At 53.0% G+C, this 19,433-nt stretch overlaps 1 protein-coding gene across 1 annotated transcript in view; it reads right to left on the bottom strand.

Moving 5' to 3' along the window:
* LOC308148177 (ATPase family AAA domain-containing protein 2-like) overlaps positions 1-19,433 on the bottom strand; it is a gene marked incomplete at its 5' end in the record, with an annotated part of 44,535 nt that overhangs the window by 18,862 nt on the left and 6,240 nt on the right. The window contains 10 exons of the mRNA XM_080521618.1: positions 2,388-2,717; positions 12,454-12,513; positions 12,721-12,843; positions 13,225-13,375; positions 13,522-13,727; positions 13,803-13,935; positions 14,987-15,172; positions 18,067-18,253; positions 18,783-18,888; positions 18,960-19,274. Coding sequence (XP_080377744.1) covers positions 2,388-2,717; positions 12,454-12,513; positions 12,721-12,843; positions 13,225-13,375; positions 13,522-13,727; positions 13,803-13,935; positions 14,987-15,172; positions 18,067-18,253; positions 18,783-18,888; positions 18,960-19,274 — 1,797 coding nt within the window. The remainder of the gene's footprint in view (positions 1-2,387; positions 2,718-12,453; positions 12,514-12,720; positions 12,844-13,224; positions 13,376-13,521; positions 13,728-13,802; positions 13,936-14,986; positions 15,173-18,066; positions 18,254-18,782; positions 18,889-18,959; positions 19,275-19,433) is intronic.

Genomic DNA, 19,433 nt, shown 5'->3' with positions numbered 1-19,433 from the left:
AATATTATCAAGTTCTCAATGGTAGTACAATTCGGGGGGGGGGCTGAAAAAAATTCTGTCCTCTAGGGGGGGCGTGAGAGAAAATAATTGAGAACCACTGCTTTAAGCTAAGAATTCCTTGATAAGGGACTTTGAGGCTGAGATAGAAGCTCTGAGACTCTGAGATGCTTCGTGAATACGGGCACTGGTGTTTTACAGTGACGACTGATGCTTTACGGTGATACAGTGTTGCACTGGTGTTTTACAGTGACGACTGATGGTTTACGGTGATACAGTGTTGCACTGGTGTTTTACAGTAACGACTGATGCTTTACGGTGATACAGTGTTGCACTGGTGTTTTACAGTGACGACTGATGGTTTACGGTGATACAGTGTTGCACTGGTGTTTTACAGTAACGACTGATGCTTTACGGTGATACAGTGTTGCACTGGTGTTTTACAGTGACCACTGATGCTTTACGGTGATACAGTGTTGCACTGGTGTTTTACAGTGACGACTGATGCTTTACGGTGATACAGCATTGCACTGGTGTTTTACAGTGACGACTGATGCTTTACGGTGATACAGTGTTGCACTGGTGTTTTACAGTGACCACTGATGCTTTACAGTGATACAGTGTTGCACTGGTGTTTTACAGTAACGACTGATGCTTTATGGTGATACAGTGTTGCACTGGTGTTTTACAGTGACCACTGATGCTTTACGGTGATACAGTGTTGCACTGGTGTTTTACAGTGACGACTGATGCTTTACGGTGATACAGCATTGCACTGGTGTTTTACAGTGACGACTGATGCTTTACGGTGATACAGTGTTGCACTGGTGTTTTACAGTGACGACTGATGCTTTACGGTGATACAGTGTTGCACTGGTGTTTTACAGTGACGACTGATGCTTTACGGTGATACAGTGTTGCACTGGTGTTTTACAGTGACGACTGATGCTTTACGGTGATACAGCATTGCACTGGTGTTTTACAGTGACGACTGATGCTTTACGGTGATACAGTGTTGCACTGGTGTTTTACAGTGACGACTGATGCTTTACGGTGATACAGTGTTGCACTGGTGTTTTACAGTGACGACTGATGCTTTACGGTGATACAGTGTTGCACTGGTGTTTTACAGTGACGACTGATGCTTTACGGTGATACAGCATTGCACTGGTGTTTTACAGTGACGACTGATGCTTTACGGTGATACAGTGTTGCACTGGTGTTTTACAGTGACGACTGATGCTTTACGGTGATACAGTGTTGCACTGGTGTTTTACAGTGACGACTGATGCTTTACGGTGATACAGTGTTGTACTGGTGTTTTACAGTGACGACTGATGCTTTACGGTGATACAGTGTTGTACTGGTGTTTTACAGTGTTGCACTGGTGTTTTACAGTGACGACTGATGCTTTACGGTGATACAGCGTTGCACTGGTGTTTTACAGTGACGACTGATGCTTTACGGTGATACAGCGTTGCACTGGTGTTTTACAGTGACGACTGATGCTTTACGGTGATACAGTGTTGTACTGGTGTTTTACAGTGACGACTGATGCTTTACGGTGATACAGTGTTGCACTGGTGTTTTACAGTGACCACTGATGCTTTACGGTGATACAGTGTTGCACTGGTGTTTTACAGTGACCACTGATGCTTTACGGTGATACAGTGTTGCACTGGTGTTTTACAGTGACGACTGATGCTTTACGGTGATACAGTGTTGCACTGGTGTTTTACAGTGACAACTGATGCTTTACGGTGATACAGTGTTGTACTGGTGTTTTACAGTGACGACTGATGCTTTACGGTGATACAGTGTTGTACTGGTGTTTTACAGTGACGACTGATGCTTTACGGTGATACAGTGTTGCACTGGTGTTTTACAGTGACCACTGATGCTTTACAGTGACACAATGATCTGGGCTGAAGCATTTTCCAGTCATGACTATCAGTCATATTGTAATCATGTTCAGCATGTAGCCTTGCTGCAGTACAACCCCGCAGCATGTCAGCCGGCAGAGTTATGTAAGGCACCGGTACGCATCACTCAGCTCCTGCAGGTAAAGCCGGACCAACATCGCAGCTCAGACAAAAACTTTTTCTTTAATTACTGAAACAGTTCAGAAAAATGCATTTCTGAAAACATTGGAAGCAAGAAATAAGCTGTTCACTTGAAAAGTTAAAATGCTGCTTCACGGATGTGCACCTGCTGTGAGGGGGCGTGGCCTACGAGCTGGACTGCCTCTTCATGGAGTATGAACTCTCCTGCAGAAAAAGCTCGCTGACGTCACAACTTTTCTTCTTGTTCTTATGGGTTCTTTTGGGAGTCTGCAGGGGCCTTAAGCACCAGCGCCAAACCAGCACCTAGTGGTTGTTGGTGATACGGACCTGTGTTGGGGGTCCTGGTGCGCTGGCGGAGCCGCAGCGTCCTCGGGGGGTCCTTGGGGTGGTGATACCCATTCACCAGGAATCTGCTCCGGCCTCCAGAGACGTTGTTCACGTCACAGTTGTGGCTATTGAGCGCGGCCGCCAGCTGGTTCTCCTCCCCGTCGCTGCTGTCGGAGCTCCCAGAGGCACTCAGCTCGGAGGAGGAGGAGGTGAGGGGGGAGCAGGAGGTCGGGGGGGAGGGCGCTGCCGGGGCAGGACGCTTCTTCTTCTTGGGCTTGGGGAGGATGCCGGTGCTCCACTTGGACTTCCTGGGATGTTTTTTTTTCCGTACTGGATGAATGAGTGAGAAAGCGAAGTAGGAGAAAAGGAGAAGAGGTGGAGATCAGAGGTCAGAGGTCAGAGGTCAGGTGAACCTTCTTTTTCAGTCCTGAAGCTTCACTTTCTATTCATTTGATCCAAAAGTTTCAACAGGATCAATATTTTAACAGAAGAGGGGGGAAAGGGAAAAGGAGAAGAAGAAGAAGAAGAAGAAGAAGAGTTGAGTTGAAAAAACCTTTATTTAACAAACACAAAAATCAATGAAGTCCATGTTCATTCATCCTCACAGAGGAGACCAAAGGTTTGAAAAACAGTCACACAGCGTGGAACCACAAACAGGTCACACACTGTGATGGGCTATAAAATCAAACACAAAATCACATGGAATATTAAAAAGTCACGATCAGACAGTCCTCCTCACCAAGGGAGCACAGGACCTGCCTGATTCCCCACACAGAAATAAAACCAGGCAAGTTTTTCGTGAGTTTATAAAAAACTGTGTTCCTCCTCAGGCGAGCAGTGACCAGACCCTTAAAAACATGCAGTGGATCAGTAAAACCAACACCTGAGACCTGGTTCTTCCTGCTTCACCAGATGGAAAGTTTCGCACATGCAAAGATAAAGTTCCATAAAACCACTGTTGCCTTTTTCTGCTTCACGTACCTCGGACCAAAAACAAAAAGGGGGACAGAGAAAACCTCTCCCAGAGCCTCCAGCAGCCTTCGTAGAAGGGTGTATAGATTTGACAACCTGGGACAGGACACCACCAGATGTTCCACAGTTTCAGACTCTGAACAAAAAGAACAGTTCTCCCCAGTGCTTGGATCCAGGCGGGCCAGGTATCTGTTGGTGGCCAACGCTCCATGTATCACCCTCCACTGGAGGTCACCCATCCGCTTTTCCATGGGGGGTTTGTACAGGACCCGCCAGCTCCCCCTAGGGGAAGAACCCCCACCAAACAACCCAGTCCACCTGGACTCCCTCACTTCAGCCAGCGACTGCAGATGCAGGACCTTCACGCAGCTGCCGTACAGATCCTTCCCCGGGCAGGACTGGAAGAGGCCCAGTCTGGGAGTCGTAGTGGTCAGCAGGTTCCCCTCCTCTTCCTCCCATTCCCCCACAGCAGGACGAACCCTCAGGGAGGGGAAAACGTAGTTCTCTCCTCTACTCCACTGTCCAACACGATTCTTGTCTTGTGCGAAGGAACGAAGAGGAGCAGGAAAAGACCGCCACACCTCTTCCACCAGGCACTGGACCACTCTGCTGGACCGAACCCCCAGCATCACCGTCAGCTGCTGCGTGGATGTCCGAGCCAGATGGCCCACCTTTATGATTCCCGCCTTGATGAGCTGACCTCTCAAGGTGGCTGAAGGCCGTGGTGGGGATCAGACAGTTGTGGAGCAGAGGCTCCTCAAAGACCCATGGCCCCGGCTTGGTGTCTGAACGGGAGATTGTCAGAGTCTTCCATGCCTCCATCATGGACTTGTAGAAAGGAGTCAGTCCGGAAAGATCGCACTCAGCTGGGTTAGAGAGAAAGAGTTGTTTGTCCAGACCGAGTCCCCCAGCCTTCCTCAGTACCAGCCGTGCCAGTGGCGTCCAGACCGCTGAGCCATAGAGGAGCCTCTGTAGAGCCTGCAGTCTGAAGGCCACAGTCCTGGATATGGTGTCGATGAGGCCCTGCCCCCCCTCTGCCACAGGGAGATACAGGACCGACGCTCGCACCCAGTGTCGGCCAGTCCAAAAAAAGTCTACCAGAAGTTGCTGCAGTCTTTCCAGGAGGCCCGGCGGAGGGACCAGGACTTGTACTTTGTGCCACAGAGACGAGGCGACCAGATTGTTGGCGATGAGAGTTCTTCCCCGGTAGGACAACTGTGGCAGCACCCATTTCCATTTAGACAACCTGGCCTGCACCAGATCCAGCACCCCCTCCCAGTTTTTCCCTCCCTGTCCTCGTTCCCCAGCCACAGACCCAAGGCCTTTATGCCCGTGGCCCCCCACTTAAGATTACCAGGGAGGTCAGGAGTGTCCTGAGGACTCCAGCGTCCCACCAAACACGCCTCACTCTTCCCCCAGTTCACTCTGGCTGAAGAGGCTTTCTCATACAAGGCTAAGCTGTCCTGCAAAGCAAGTACATCCTCTTGACCTGCTACAAACACGTTTATGTCGTCTGCGTAAGCCGACACAACCACCTTGGACTCGGGAGCAGACATCGGCAGACACAGACCCCTCAGCCGGTTCTTCAGTCTGCACAGCAGTGGCTCAACAGCCATGCTGTACAGCTGGCCTGAAATGGGGCAGCCCTGCCGGATGCCTCTATGAACAGGTACAGGACAGCTTAGCCCTCCCCCCACCTTAATGACACATGACGCCTGGCTGTATAACAACTTGATCCATGACAGAAATGTGTCTCCCACCCCAAACGCCTGCAATGTTGAAAACAAAAAAGAGTGATCGACCCGATCAAATGCTTTCTCCTGATCAATTGAAATGATAGCAGTGTTCAAGTGGTACAATTCACAACAGTCAAAAATGTCCCTCAATAAAAACAAATTGTCATGGATTGGCCTGTCGGGGACACAGTATGATTGTTCACTGCCAATTAATAAATCAATAAAATCCTTTCATTTATTAGACAGAGCTTTTGATAAAACATTTTATAGTCCGTGCACAGCAGAGCGACAGGCCTCCAGTTCTTCAGCAGGGTCACATCCTCCTTCTTAGGCAGCAGGGAGATCACCGCACGGCGGCAGGAAGCAGGAAGAGTCCCGTTATTAAAAGAGTCTCTGTAAACGTCCAGCAGGTCCCCTCCCAGCAGGCTCCAGAAAGGTTTATAAAACTCTGGGGGAGTCCATCAAGGCCTGGAGACTTCCCAGAGGCCATCTGGGCCACTGCAGTGCTCAGTTCCTCCAAAGAGAGGCCTGAGCTCAGCACCTGACGGTCCTCTGGACTCAGCTGAGGCAGATCCTGCAGCAGCTCAGCAGCAGCATCCCCGTCACAGTTCTCTGCTCCAAACAGGTCTGTGTAGAAGTTCACAGCATGCCTCCTCATCTCTGCTGGGTCAGAGGTCAGCCACCCATCAGGCAGCCGGAGACACACCATCTGCCTCCCCTGAGCCTCCGATCTCTCCAGAGCGAAGAAGAAGGATGTGGGAGCATCCATGTCCCTCAGGGTGCTGAGCCTGGCCCGGACCAAGGCTCCTTTAGCTCTCTCCTGAAGTAGAGTCTTCAGTTGGTGCTGCTTAGAGAGCAGCAGGCCAGTGTCAGGATCAGAACCGTTCTGCAGTCCACTAATTTCTGTCTCCAGCTCTTCAACCGCCCTCCGAATCCTGACTGTGGAGAAGGAGGTGTACTGCTGGCAGAAACTCCTAATCTGGCCCTTCCCCACCTCCCACCACTGACTGAGAGAAGAAAAACTCTCTTTTTGTCCTGCCCAGTATTTCCAAAAGTAGGTAAAATTCTCACAAAAATTGAAATCATTTAAAAGTTTCACATTAAAATGCCAAAAAGAGCCTGTTGTCCTTTTAGCAGATAAAAGAAGCTCTGCTAAAACTAGGTGGTGGTCTGTAAACCCAACAGGGACAATGCGGCAGTTCACAACACGAGTGATAAAAGAGGCAGACATATAAAACCTATCTAGTCTGGCTGCACTGATTCGATTGTCCTCCACCTTGACCCAAGTGAACTGTACATCAGGGGGGTGTTTATCCCTCCACACATCCACCAGGTCAGCCTCCATCACTAGCTGAGAGAGGAACTGGGAGGACTGGGGGTGGGGTTCTGCTCCTGTCCTGTCCACACCATCGACTGGACAACAGTTCCAGTCTCCTCCCATCACCACAGTCTCACCTGGACCGATGGTTGTCACCACTGCCTTCATTTTTTTAAAAAGCGACAACCGCTCTGCACCACCATTCGGTGCGTACATATTAACAAAACAAAAACTGAAATCCTCAATTGTCGCTGTGACCATTAAAAGTCTGCCTTTTTCTATTTCTAGCCGTGATAAAATCTTTACGTTAAGATGAGGAGAGAAACAGATGGCGACTCCAGCACTAAGATTGGAGCCGTGACTCAGAACCTGCTGGCCCGGCCACCAGAACCCCCAGTCTGGTTCTATCAGGGAGTCACTGTGAGTCTCCTGTAAAAAGACCACGTCTATCCTTTTCTGTTTGATCGTCTCCATCAATAAGCCCCTCTTCTGTGCATTTCTACCCCCGTTTATATTGAGTGAGGCGACTGTCATCAGAGGAGGAGAAGAAAACACAGAACAGACCAAGAGAACCAGCAGATAAGAAAACACCCCGTGAAGTATGATCATAAAACAATTATTTGGAAAACTTCATCTTCTTTGCCCTTTTGCGGCTCTTTAAAGAGTTTTTAACCGCAGTGACATGCTTCCTCAGACGATAGCGCTTCTTCTCATCCAGCAGCTCAGTGCTGACTGACTTCTGCAGAGCGCTCACCGTCCGGACAAACTTCTCGGCACTGGGAAAATAACTCCCCACGTCAACCTGCCGACCAAAGGAGTCCTTGAGAAACACATTGATCTCCTCCAAAGAGTAAATGTCCGAGCTCTGAGAGACACTGCCTGCAAGTGATGAGACACTGCCTGCAAGTGATGAGACACTGCCTGCAAGTGATGAGACACTGCCTGCAAGTGATGAGACACTGCCTGCAAGTGATGAGACACTGCCTGCAAGTGATGAGACACTGCCTGCAAGTGATGCAGTGTCAGGGTCAACCTCGTCTTCTGAGTCCAGTCCAGTAGCCCCTGGAACCTCCGGAGCCTCCGGAGCCCCCGGAACCTCCGGAGCCTCCGGACCAGCCTGCTGCTCTGCTGACCGACCACTCAGGGTCTGCAGTTCCTCCTCCATCTCAACACACTGCTCCCCATCCGTCCCCACCTGTCCACCAGTCACCTGTCCATCAGTCACCTGTCCACCAGTCACCTGTCCACCAGTCCCCTGTCCACCAGTCACCTGTCCACCAGTCACCTGTCCATCAGTCACCTGTCCACCAGTCACCTGTCCACCAGTCACCTGCCCACCAGTCCCCTGTCCACCAGTCACCTGTTCACCAGTCACCTGTCCACCAGTCACCTGTTCACCAGTCACCTGTCCACCAGTCACCTGTCCACCAGTCACCTGCCCACCAGTCACCTGTCCACCAGTCCCCTGTCCACCAGTCACCTGTTCACCAGTCACCTGTCCACCAGTCACCTGTCCACCAGTCACCTGTCCATCAGTCACCTGTCCACCAGTCCCCTGTCCACCAGTCACCTGTCCACCAGTCACCTGTTCACCAGTCACCTGTCCATCAGTCACCTGTCCACCAGTCACCTGTCCATCAGTCACCTGTCCACCAGTCCCCTGTCCACCAGTCACCTGTCCACCAGTCACCTGCCCACCAGTCCCCTGTCCACCAGTCACCTGTCCACCAGTCACCTGTTCACCAGTCACCTGTCCACCAGTCACCTGTCCACCAGTCACCTGCCCACCAGTCCCCTGTCCACCAGTCACCTGTCCATCAGTCACCTGTCCACCAGTCCCCTGTCCACCAGTCACCTGTCCATCAGTCACCTGTCCACCAGTCACCTGTCCACCAGTCACCTGTCCATCAGTCACCTGTCCACCAGTCCCCTGCCCACCAGTCACCTGTCCACCAGTCACCTGTTCACCAGTCACCTGTCCACCAGTCACCTGTCCACCAGTCACCTGTTCACCAGTCCCCTGTCCACCAGTCACCTGTTCACCAGTCACCTGTCCACCAGTCACCTGTCCACCAGTCACCTGTCCACCAGTCACCTGTCCACCAGTCACCTGTTCACCAGTCCCCTGTCCACCAGTCACCTGTTCACCAGTCACCTGTCCACCAGTCACCTGTCCACCAGTCCCCTGTCCACCAGTCACCTGTTCACCAGTCACCTGTCCACCAGTCCCCTGTCCACCAGTCCCCTGTCCACCAGTCACCTGTCCATCAGTCACCTGTCCACCAGTCCCCTGTCCACCAGTCCCCTGTCCACCAGTCACCTGTCCATCAGTCACCTGTCCACCAGTCACCTGTTCACCAGTCACCTGTTCACCAGTCACCTGTCCACCAGTCACCTGCCCACCAGTCACCTGTCCACCAGTCACCTGTCCACCAGTCACCTGTCCACCAGTCTCCACAGCTCATTCTTGTCCACACTTGGAATGTCCTCTTCCACTCCCTCTGTCCTTGTCTCCTTCTGCACCGTCTCAGCTCCAGTCACACTGGAGTCAGTGGCTTCAGCACCCCGAGAACCCCACGCACCTGTGGGGGCGGGGCCGGCAGGCAACCCCTCCGTCCCAGAGACCCCCGGAGCCCGGGGGGGCCGCTCCGGCCACCGCTGCGGAAACAGAGCGGAGCACCAACTGCGCCAGCCGCCGGTGCGGCTGCAGCGCTCGGCTCTCCACCGTCAGTCCGGTGTCCCGCAGCGTTTTGCCGCCGCGGACACGCGATCATTTTATGTCCCAGCTCTCCACACTCGAAGCATTTAAAGCTCCCCGAGGTCGCATACACCATGTAAACTCCTTCCTCATGCTTCACCCGGAAAGACACGTCCAGTGTCTGAGTCTCAGAGTCCAGAAACATGAACGCTTGTCTCCGCAGAGACTGGACATGTCTCAGTTTCGGGTCCTTGCAGCCCAGACCCACAGGACGGAAACCACTCGCGAACTTACCGAACCTCCGTAGTTCCCGCTCCAGAGCCTCACTGGAGATGAACGGCGGGACTCCGGACACGGTGATCCGTGTGGACGGTACGGCCAGCGGGGACACTTGGATGAACTCGTCATTCATCACAAGTCCGCTCTCGATGAGATCGGCCACAAACTTTGCGTCTTTCAAAAAGACCACAACGGCTTTATTCATGCGAGAAGCGTAGGTGATGTTCTCGTACCCTACCTTCTCTCCAACCACCTGCAGCACCTGCTCCACCTTCTCTCCAACCACCTGCAGCACCCGCTCCACCTTCTCTCCAACCACCTGCAGCACCTGCTCCACCTTCTCTCCAACCACCTGCAGCACCCGCTCCACCTTCTCTCCAACCACCTGCAGCACCTGCTCCACCTTCTCCCCAACCACCTGCAGCACCTGCTCCACCTTCTCTCCAACCACCTGCAGCACCCGCTCCACCTTCTCTCTAACCACCTGCAGCACCTGCTCCACCTTCTCTCCAACCACCTGCAGCACCTGCTCCACCTTCTCCCCAACCACCTGCAGCACCTGCTCCACCTTCTCTCCAACCACCTGCAGCACCCGCTCCACCTTCTCTCTAACCACCTGCAGCACCTGCTCCACCTTCTCTCCAACCACCTGCAGCACCTGCTCCACCTTCTCTCCAACCACCTGCAGCACCCGCTCCACCTTCTCTCCAACCACCTGCAGCACCTGCTCCACCTTCTCCCCAACCACCTGCAGCACCTGCTCCACCTTCTCTCCAACCACCTGCAGCACCCGCTCCACCTTCTCTCTAACCACCTGCAGCACCTGCTCCACCTTCTCTCCAACCACCTGCAGCACCTGCTCCACCTTCTCCCCAACCACCTGCAGCACCTGCTCCACCTTCTCTCCAACCACCTGCAGCACCCGCTCCACCTTCTCTCTAACCACCTGCAGCACCTGCTCCACCTTCTCTCCAACCACCTGCAGCACCTGCTCCACCTTCTCTCCAACCACCTGCAGCACCCGCTCCACCTTCTCTCCAACCACCTGCAGCACCTGCTCCACCTTCTCCCCAACCACCTGCAGCACCTGCTCCACCTTCTCTCCAACCACCTGCAGCACCCGCTCCACCTTCTCTCTAACCACCTGCAGCACCTGCTCCACCTTCTCTCCAACCACCTGCAGCACCTGCTCCACCTTCTCCCCAACCACCTGCAGCACCTGCTCCACCTTCTCTCCAACCACCTGCAGCACCCGCTCCACCTTCTCTCTAACCACCTGCAGCACCTGCTCCACCTTCTCTCCAACCACCTGCAGCACCTGCTCCACCTTCTCTCCAACCACCTGCAGCACCCGCTCCACCTTCTCTCCAACCACCTGCAGCACCCACTCCACCTTCTCCCCAACCACCTGCAGCACCTGCTCCACCTTCTCCCCAACCACCTGCAGCACCCGCTCCACCTTCTCCCCAACCACCTGCAGCACCTGCTCCACCTTCTCCCCAACCACCTGCAGCACCTGCTCCACCTTCTCCCCAACCACCTGCAGCACCTGCTCCACCTTCTCCCCAACCACCTGCAGCACCTGCTCCACCTTCTCCCCAACCACCTGCAGCACCTGCTCCACCTTCTCCCCAACCACCTGCAGCACCTGCTCCACCTTCTCCCCAACCACCTGCAGCACCTGCTCCACCTTCTCTCCAACCACCACCTGCAGCACCTGCTCCACCTTCTCCCCAACCACCTGCAGCACCTGCTCCACCTTCTCTCCAACCACCTGCAGCACCTGCTCCACCTTCTCTCCAACCACCTGCAGCACCTGCTCCACCTTCTCTCCAACCACCTGCAGCACCTGCTCCACCTTCTCTCCAACCACCACCTGCAGCACCTGCTCCACCTTCTCCCCAACCACCTGCAGCACCTGCTCCACCTTCTCTCCAACCACCACCTGCAGCACCTGCTCCACCTTCTCTCCAACCACCTGCAGCACCTGCTCCACCTTCTCTCCAACCACCTGCAGCACCCGCTCCACCTTCTCTCTAACCACCTGCAGCACCCGCTCCACCTTCTCTCTAACCACCTGCAGCACCCGCTCCACCTTCTCTCTAACCACCTGCAGCACCCGCTCCACCTTCTCTCCAACCACCTGCAGCACCCGCTCCACCTTCTCTCTAACCACCTGCAGCACCTGCTCCACCTTCTCTCCAACCACCTGCAGCACCTGCTCCACCTTCTCTCCAACCACCTGCAGCACCCGCTCCACCTTCTCTCTAACCACCTGCAGCACCCGCTCCACCTTCTCTCTAACCACCTGCAGCACCTGCTCCACCTTCTCTCCAACCACCTGCAGCACCCGCTCCACCTTCTCTCTAACCACCTGCAGCACCCACTCCACCTTCTCTCTAACCACCTGCAGCACCCGCTCCACCTTCTCTCTAACCACCTGCAGCACCCACTCCACCTTCTCTCTAACCACCTGCAGCACCCACTCCACCTTCTCTCTAACCACCTGCAGCACCTGCTCCACCTTCTCTCTAACCACCTGCAGCACCTGCTCCACCGTGGAGCCGGGCTGCGACACCAACCAGACTCCATGTCTCAGAGACACGGGAGACGTCGGAAAAACTCACAAAAAACAACAATAAACTAAGTTTAAACTACACTAACAAACCATAAAAAATGATCATACAAAACACAGTTGGAAAAAAGAAAAAACACAGAACAAACACATTTTTTTCAGTTAATTAATTCGCCCTCTTCGCTCCCTCCCAAAACACACGTCTGCATGTGAAGAAGAAGAAGAAGAAGAAAAAGAAGAAGAAGAGGAAGAGGAAGAGGAAGGAGGAGGAAGAGGAAGAGGAAGAAGAAGAAGACGACTACACCAACAACTTCTAGAAACCAACAGCTGGTAGAACAAACCTTAAAGAACAAGTGAACCTCTGATTGTGTGTGTGTGTGTGTGTGTGTGTGTGTGTGTGTGTGTGTGTGTGTGTGTGTGTGTGTGTGTGTGTGTGTGTGTGTGTGTGTGTGTGTGTGTGTGTGTGTGTGTGTGTGTGTGTGACTCACGCTGGGATCCGTGACGGTTTCTTCTGGAAAATCTGTCAGATTCTTCTTGTAACTCGTGACCTGAAGGAAAAAGACGTTTTGAACTTTGACCCATTAGGAGAAGAAACAAGAAATATTTTCTTTTTCAATAAATCCTGGAGATTCTCTTCATCATGTATACACATGTGCCACATATACAACATATGTTGTGTATGTCTGTGTCAGGAGGAGAACGGAGGAGGTTCTGGAGTGGCGGGGGGAAGAAGGCAGGTCTGGAACCAGGTTCACCTCTCTTGGATCGGGCCTGTCTGATCTCCTCACACAGTCTCTCCAGGTCCTGGTCCAGCTCGTCAGTGATCAGGGCTCGGAGGCGGTCTCTCAGGGCCCACGCCTGGTCTCTGACAGTCTGATCTGCAGCAGATACACAGAAACAGCCAGCGGTTGATCCAGAAGGTTCAAAAAGGCTGAAGATGAGCTTGTCCTCACAGCAGGACAAACGTTTCAGTCCGAGTTCTGATGGAACTCAGAGCTGTTGGTTCACTGCAGGCCTCTGCTCACATATTAGCTTTAGCATTGAAGTGCACTGGAGGTGGAGCCTCGTTAATCTAAACCAACTCCGCCCAACAGGAAGGAGCATTAGTACGTATCCACAGTACCTGTGATCACCATTAGCATGTGTGAACAGTTAGCTTCTCTTTCGACGAGCGAAACAACTAACTAATATACAGCTATCGTGTGCGTGTGTGTGTGTGTGTGTGTGTGTGTGTGTGTGTGTGTGTGTGTGTGTGTCACCCAGAGTATCCTTGTCCAGGTCGTTCTCCAGAATGTTCTTCCAGATTAGGTCTGCGTCCGACATGAACTCTGCCACAGTCCTGTACTTGTCCTCATCAATGTTGCTCAGCAGTGTGGAGAGATCCATGGGGTTCCTGTACCTGAGGGAGTTCTGGAGGGGGGGGGGGCAATGGCACATTTTACTCGCCACATGAACCAATCATTTCTTGTCATCCAGTTGCAGAAAGTAAATGCCCCCCTGCCCCCCCCCCCCCCCCCGCCCCCCGCCCCCCTGCTCTCCTGCCCCCCAGCCCCCACCCCTTCCAGCTGGCTGAAGGCTCTGAAGCGCCGGTCCAGACTCAGGCGCTCTGTCAGGTTGCGGAGGAAGAGGCGAAGCTCTCGCAGCACCGTCTCCTCCAGCTCCTCCACACAGAGGTGCTCCTGCTGCGACAGCTGGCGAGGGGGCAGCGGGGGGGCCAGGGGGGCCAGGGGGGCCAGGGGGAGGGCCTCCAGGACCCGGGTCTCTGAGGGGTGGGAGAAGCAGATGTGAGCAGGACGTTCAGTCTGGATCAGAACCGCTGGGAGGAGAGGAGACCGACCGGACTTCCTCATTGGGGAAGGTTCCACCGTCTGCTTCAGGAGGAGGTCCTGGAAGAACTGGCTGCGCTCCTTCTGGGACGGAACCCCGAGGGTGTAGACCTCTCGGTACTCCTCCCGGAACAGGTCCTGGATCTGACACACATCCAGTCCAAGTCACCATCTGCTGCTTTCTCCACACGCCTTCTGTCACTCCACTTTGTTCAAGTCCCAGCAGAACCCAGCAGAAGAACCCAGCAGAAGAACCCAGCAGAACCAAGCAGAACACAGAAGAACCCAGCAGAAGAACCCAGCAATTTAACCCAGCAGAAGAACCCAGCAGAACGCAGAAGGACTCAGCAGAAGAACCTAGCAGAAGAACCCAGCAGAACCCAGCAGAACCCAGCAGAACCTAGAAGAATGCAGATTAACCCAGCAGAAGAACCCAGCAGATGAACCCAGCAGAACCCAGCAGAACGCAGAAGAACCCAGCAGATGAACCCAGCAGAAGAACCCAGCAGAACGCAGAAGGACTCAGCAGAAGAACCCAGCAGAAGAACCCAGCAGATGAACCCAGCAGAAGAACCCAGCAGATGAACCCAGCAGAAGAACCCAGCAGAACGCAGAAGGACTCAGCAGAAGAACCCAGCAGAAGAACCCAGCAGATGAACCCAGCAGAAGAACCCAGCAGAAGAACCCAGCAGATGAACCCAGCAGATGAACCCAGCAGAACCCAGCAGAACGCAGAAGAACCCAGCAGATGAACCCAGCAGAAGAACCCAGCAGAACGCAGAAGGACTCAGCAGAAGAACCCAGCAGAAGAACCCAGCAGATGAACCCAGCAGAAGAACCCAGCAGAATGCAGAAGAACCCAGCAGAAGAACTCAGCAGAAGAACCCAGCAGAACGCAGAAGAACCCAGCAGAAGAACTCAGCAGAAGAACCCAGCAGAAGAACCTAGCAGAAGAACCCAGCAGAAGAACCCAGCAGAACGCAGATGAACCCAGCAGAAGAACCCAGCAGATGAACCCAGCAGAACCCAGCAGAATGCAGAAGAACTCAGCAGTTTTAAAAAAGTGACAGGAGTCTTGTAACTTTATCCATTTGTGAGATGAATCAAGGATTATTTTAACAGTGGTTCATTCTGTACGTTCTTAGGTTCCTTGATGTCAACATCTTCAGGACCTTCAGGCAGGCTGGGTCCTCACCTCGGGGTCCAGGTCCTCATGGGGGACGGAGCAGGTAGCGAGGAGTAGGACGGGGGAGAAGGACGGGATGCTTCCCAGCAGGCTGAGGAAGGAGGCCCTCAGAGTCAGAGCCATCATGTCCCACCATTGCTGGATGTGGGGGACGTAGATGATGCTGGGGGACGTCCTCCGGGCCTCCGAGAACACCTGTCCAGGGACCAGAGCCACCTCACCTTTTTACAACCTTTAACGACGTAGCTATTGAGGCTGACGGTGGAGTATAGCTTGGTTGGTAGGTCGAGTGTTGTCCAGGTGTAGGTTGGCTGTTGTCAGGGTGTAGGTTGACTGTTGTCAATGTGTAGTTCAAGTGTTGTCCTGGTGTATGTCAACTGTTGTCAGGGTGTAGTTCAAGTGTTGTCCTGGTGTATGTTGACTGTTGTCAGGGTGTAGTTCAAGTGTTGTCCTGGTGTATGTTGACTGTTGTCAGGGTGTAGGTCAAGTGTTGTCCTGGTGCATGCCGACTGTTGTCAGGGTGTAGGTCAAGTGTTGTCCTGGTGTATGTCGACTGTTGTCCAGGTGTAGGTCGACTGTTGTCAGGGTGTAGTTCAAGTGTTGTCCTGGTGTATGTCGACTGTTGTCAGGGTGTAGGTCAAGTGTTGTCAGGGTGTAGTTCAAGTGTTGTCCTGGTGTATGTCGACTGTTGTCAGGGTGTAAGTCAACTGTTGTCAGGGTGTAGTTCAAGTGTTGTCCTGGTGCATGTCGTCTGTTGTCAGGGTGTAGGTCAAGTGTTGTCCTGGTGCATGCCAACTGTTGTCAGGGTGTAGGTCAAGTGTTGTCCTGGTGTATGTCGACTGTTGTCCAGGTGTAGGTCGACTGTTGTCAGGGTGTAGTTCAAGTGTTGTCCTGGTGTATGTCGACTGTTGTCAGGGTGTAGGTCCACTGTTGTCAGGGTGTAGCTCAAGTGTTGTCCTGGTGTATGTAGACTGTTGTCAGGGTGTAGCTCAAGTGTTGTCCTGGTGTATGTAGACTGTTGTCAGGGTGTAGGTCAACTGTTGTCAGGGTGTAGTTCAAGTGTTGTCCGGTTGTATGTCGACTGTTGTCAGGGTGTAGGTCAAGTGTTGTCAGGGTGTAGTTCAAGTGTTGTCCTGGTGTATGTCGACTGTTGTCAGGGTGTAGTTCAAGTGTTGTCCTGGTGCATGTCGACTGTTGTCAGGGCGTAGGTCAACTGTTGTCAGGGTGTAGTTCAAGTGTTGTCCTGGTGTATGTCGACTTTTGTCCAGGTGTAGGTCAAATGTTGTCAGGGTGTAGTTCAAGTGTTGTCCTGGTGTATGTCGACTGTTTTCAGGGTGTAGGCCCACTGTTGTCAGGGTGTAGTTCAAGTGTTGTCCTGGTGCATGTCGGCTGTTGTCAGGGTGTAGTTCAAGTGTTGTCCTGGTGTATGTCGACTGTTGTCAGGGTGTAGGTCAAGTGTTGTCAGGGTGTAGTTCAAGTGTTGTCCTGGTGTATGTCGACTGTTGTCAGGGTGTAGGTCAAGTGTTGTCAGGGTGTAGTTCAAGTGTTGTCCTGGTGTATGTCGACTGTTGTCAGGGTGTAGGTCAAGTCTTGTCCTGGTGCATGTCGACTGTTGTCAGGGTGTAGTTCAAGTGTTGTCCTGGTGCATGTCGACTGTTTTCAGGGTGTAGGCCCACTGTTGTCAGGGTGTAGTTCAAGTGTTGTACTGGTGTATGTCGACTGTTGCCTGGGTGTAGTTCAAGTGTTGTCCTGGTGTATGTCGACTGTTGCCAGGGTGTAGTTCAAGTGTTGTCCTGGTGCATGTCGACTGTTGTCAGGGTGTAGTTCAAGTGTTGTCCTGGTGCATGCCGACTGTTGTCAAGGTGTAGTTCAAGTGTTTTCCTGGTGCATGTCGACTGTTGTCAGGGTGTAGGTCAAGTGTTTTCCTGGTGCATGTCGACTGTTTTCAGGGTGTAGTTCAAGTGTTGTCCTAGTGCATGTCGACTGTTGTCAGGGTGTAGTTCAAGTGTTGTCCTGGTGTATGTCGACTGTTGTCAGGGTGTAGTTCAAGTGTTGTCCTGGTGTATGTCGACTGTTGTCCAGGTGTAGATCGACTGTTGTCAGGGTGTAGTTCAAGTGTTGTCCTGGTGTATGTCGACTGTTGTCAGGGTGTAGGTCCACTGTTGTCAGGGTGTGGTTCAAGTGTTGTCCTGGTGTATGTCGACTGTTGTCAGGGTGTAGGTCAACTGTTGTCAGGGTGTAGTTCAAGTGTTGTCCTGGTGTATGTCGACTGTTGTCAGGGTGTAGGTAAACTGTGGTCAGGGTGTAGTTCAAGTGTTCTGGTGTATGTCGACTGTTGTCAGGGTGTAGTTCAAGTGTTGTCCTGGTGTATGCCGACTGTTGTCAGGGTGTAGTTCAAGTGTTGTCCTAGTGTATGTCGACTGTTGTCAGGGTGCAGTTCAAGTGTTGTCATGGTGCATGTCGACTGTTGTCAGGGCGTAGGTCAACTGTTGTCAGGGTGTAGGTCAAGTGTTGTCCGGGTGCATGTCGACTGTTGTCAGGGTGTAGTTCAAGTGTTGTCCTGGTGCATATCGACTGTTGTCAGGGTGTAGTTCAAGTGTTGTCCTAGTGCATGTCGACTGATGTCAGGGTGTAGTTCAAGTGTTGTCCTGGTGCATGTCGACTGTTGTCAGGGCGTAGGTCAACTGTTGTCAGGGTGTAGTTCAAGTGTTGTCCTGGTGTATGTCGACTGTTGTCAGGGTGTAGTTCAAGTGTTGTCCTGGTGTATGTAGACTGTTGTCAGGGTGTAGGTCAACTGTTGTCAGGGTGTAGTTTAAGTGTTGTCCTGGTGTATGTCGACTGTTGTCAGAGTGTAGGTCAACTGTTGTCAGGGTGTAGTTCAAGTGTTGTCCAGGTGTATGTCGACTGTTGTCAGGGTGTAGGTCAACTGTTGTCAGGGTGTAGTTCAAGTGTTGTCCAGGTGTAGGTTGACTGTTGTCCGGGTGTAGGTTGACTGTTGTCCAGGTGTAGGTTGACTGTTGTCCGGGTGTAGGTCGGCTGTTGTCCGGGTGTAGGGCGGCTGTTGTCCGGGTGTAGGGCGGCACTCTAACCTGAGCACAGACTTCCTCTGGGGACGAGCTGCTGACTCCAAACAGCACAGGAGCCTCCAGACTGTGGACGGAGAATCGCTCCAAAGCGTGAAGGATGGCTGGAGCCATGTGGGACGTCTCACCAGCACCGGGACGACCAACCAGGAGCATCCGGGGACGGTGAGACGTCGGCTGTTTGACTGCACTCCTACAGGGGGCAGCAGAGAGGCAGAGCGAGAGAGAGAGAGAGAGAGAGACAGACAGACAGACAGACAGACAGACAGACAGACAGACAGACAGACAGGCAGACATAGAGAGAGAAAGACCGACAAAGAGAGAGAGAAAGAGAGACAGACAGACAGACATAGAGAGAGAAAGACCGACAAAGAGAGAGAGAAAGAGAGACAGACAGACAGACAGACACATAGAGAGAAAGGCCGACAAAGAGAGAGAGAGACAGACAGACAGACAGACAGACAGACAGACAGACAGACATAGAGAGAGAAAGACCGAAAAAGAGAGAGAGACAGACAGACAGACAGACACATAGAGAGAAAAAGAGAGGAGACAGACCGACACAGAGATAGCGAGAGAGACAGACACAGAGAGAAAGAGAAAGAGAAAGAGAAAAAGACAGATAGAGAGAGAGAGGAGAGAGAGAGAAACATTTTTTTCTGTAAGAAAAAATGCCCAAAATACTAGCAGGAGGTTTTCCTTCACTAAAGTGTGCAGCTCACCTGGCGGACTGCAAGAAGCTCCTGGTTCTGGGTCCTGAGATGCTGGTGGTATCGGCGCCCTGGTCGGCACGCATCAGGCTGACGTCATGGACACCAGAGGTCACATCTACCAGGAAGAGGAAGACGTTTGTGAGTGTGATGGTGTCCACACCTCTGTTGGGGTGAAGGTGACCTCACCTGGCTCCACCCTCCTCTTCATGCCCTGTTCGGCATGTGGGAAGAGCTGCTGCAGCGCCCGCAGGGCGTCCTGCAGGGCGCCACCCAGCAGTGGGCGGACCACTGCCGACAGCGCTTTGCCCGGAGAGGCATTGGAGCGGCGGGAAGCCGGCGACATCTTCCTCATGGAGGCTGCAAAGTCCTCGCCGCTGACAGTGATGGAGGAGACGTCCAGTAAGAGCTTCTGGGGCGAGCCATAGATCTGTGGGTAGCGGCGCCGCAGCGCACACAAAGCCGCCTCCGTGCACAGGGCGCGGAGGTCAGCACCGCAGTAACCTGAAGGACACCACCACGTTTTACACCTTCACCCAAACATTAACCTCATTCCTGAAGTAGCACATGAAAACAATGAACTGAACAGGCACCAAGAAGGAACCCTGAGGAACTCTTCACTCTTGTTTACTTCAGTCTGCCTGACAGATTAAATGTTTCAGA

Source organism: Blennius ocellaris, assembly GCF_963422515.1.
Source record: "Blennius ocellaris genome assembly, contig: SCAFFOLD_137, whole genome shotgun sequence".
Classification (NCBI taxonomy): Eukaryota; Metazoa; Chordata; class Actinopteri; order Blenniiformes; family Blenniidae; genus Blennius; species Blennius ocellaris.
Note: the sequence above shows the minus strand (reverse complement) of the source record. Positions and strands in the feature narration are given on the sequence as shown.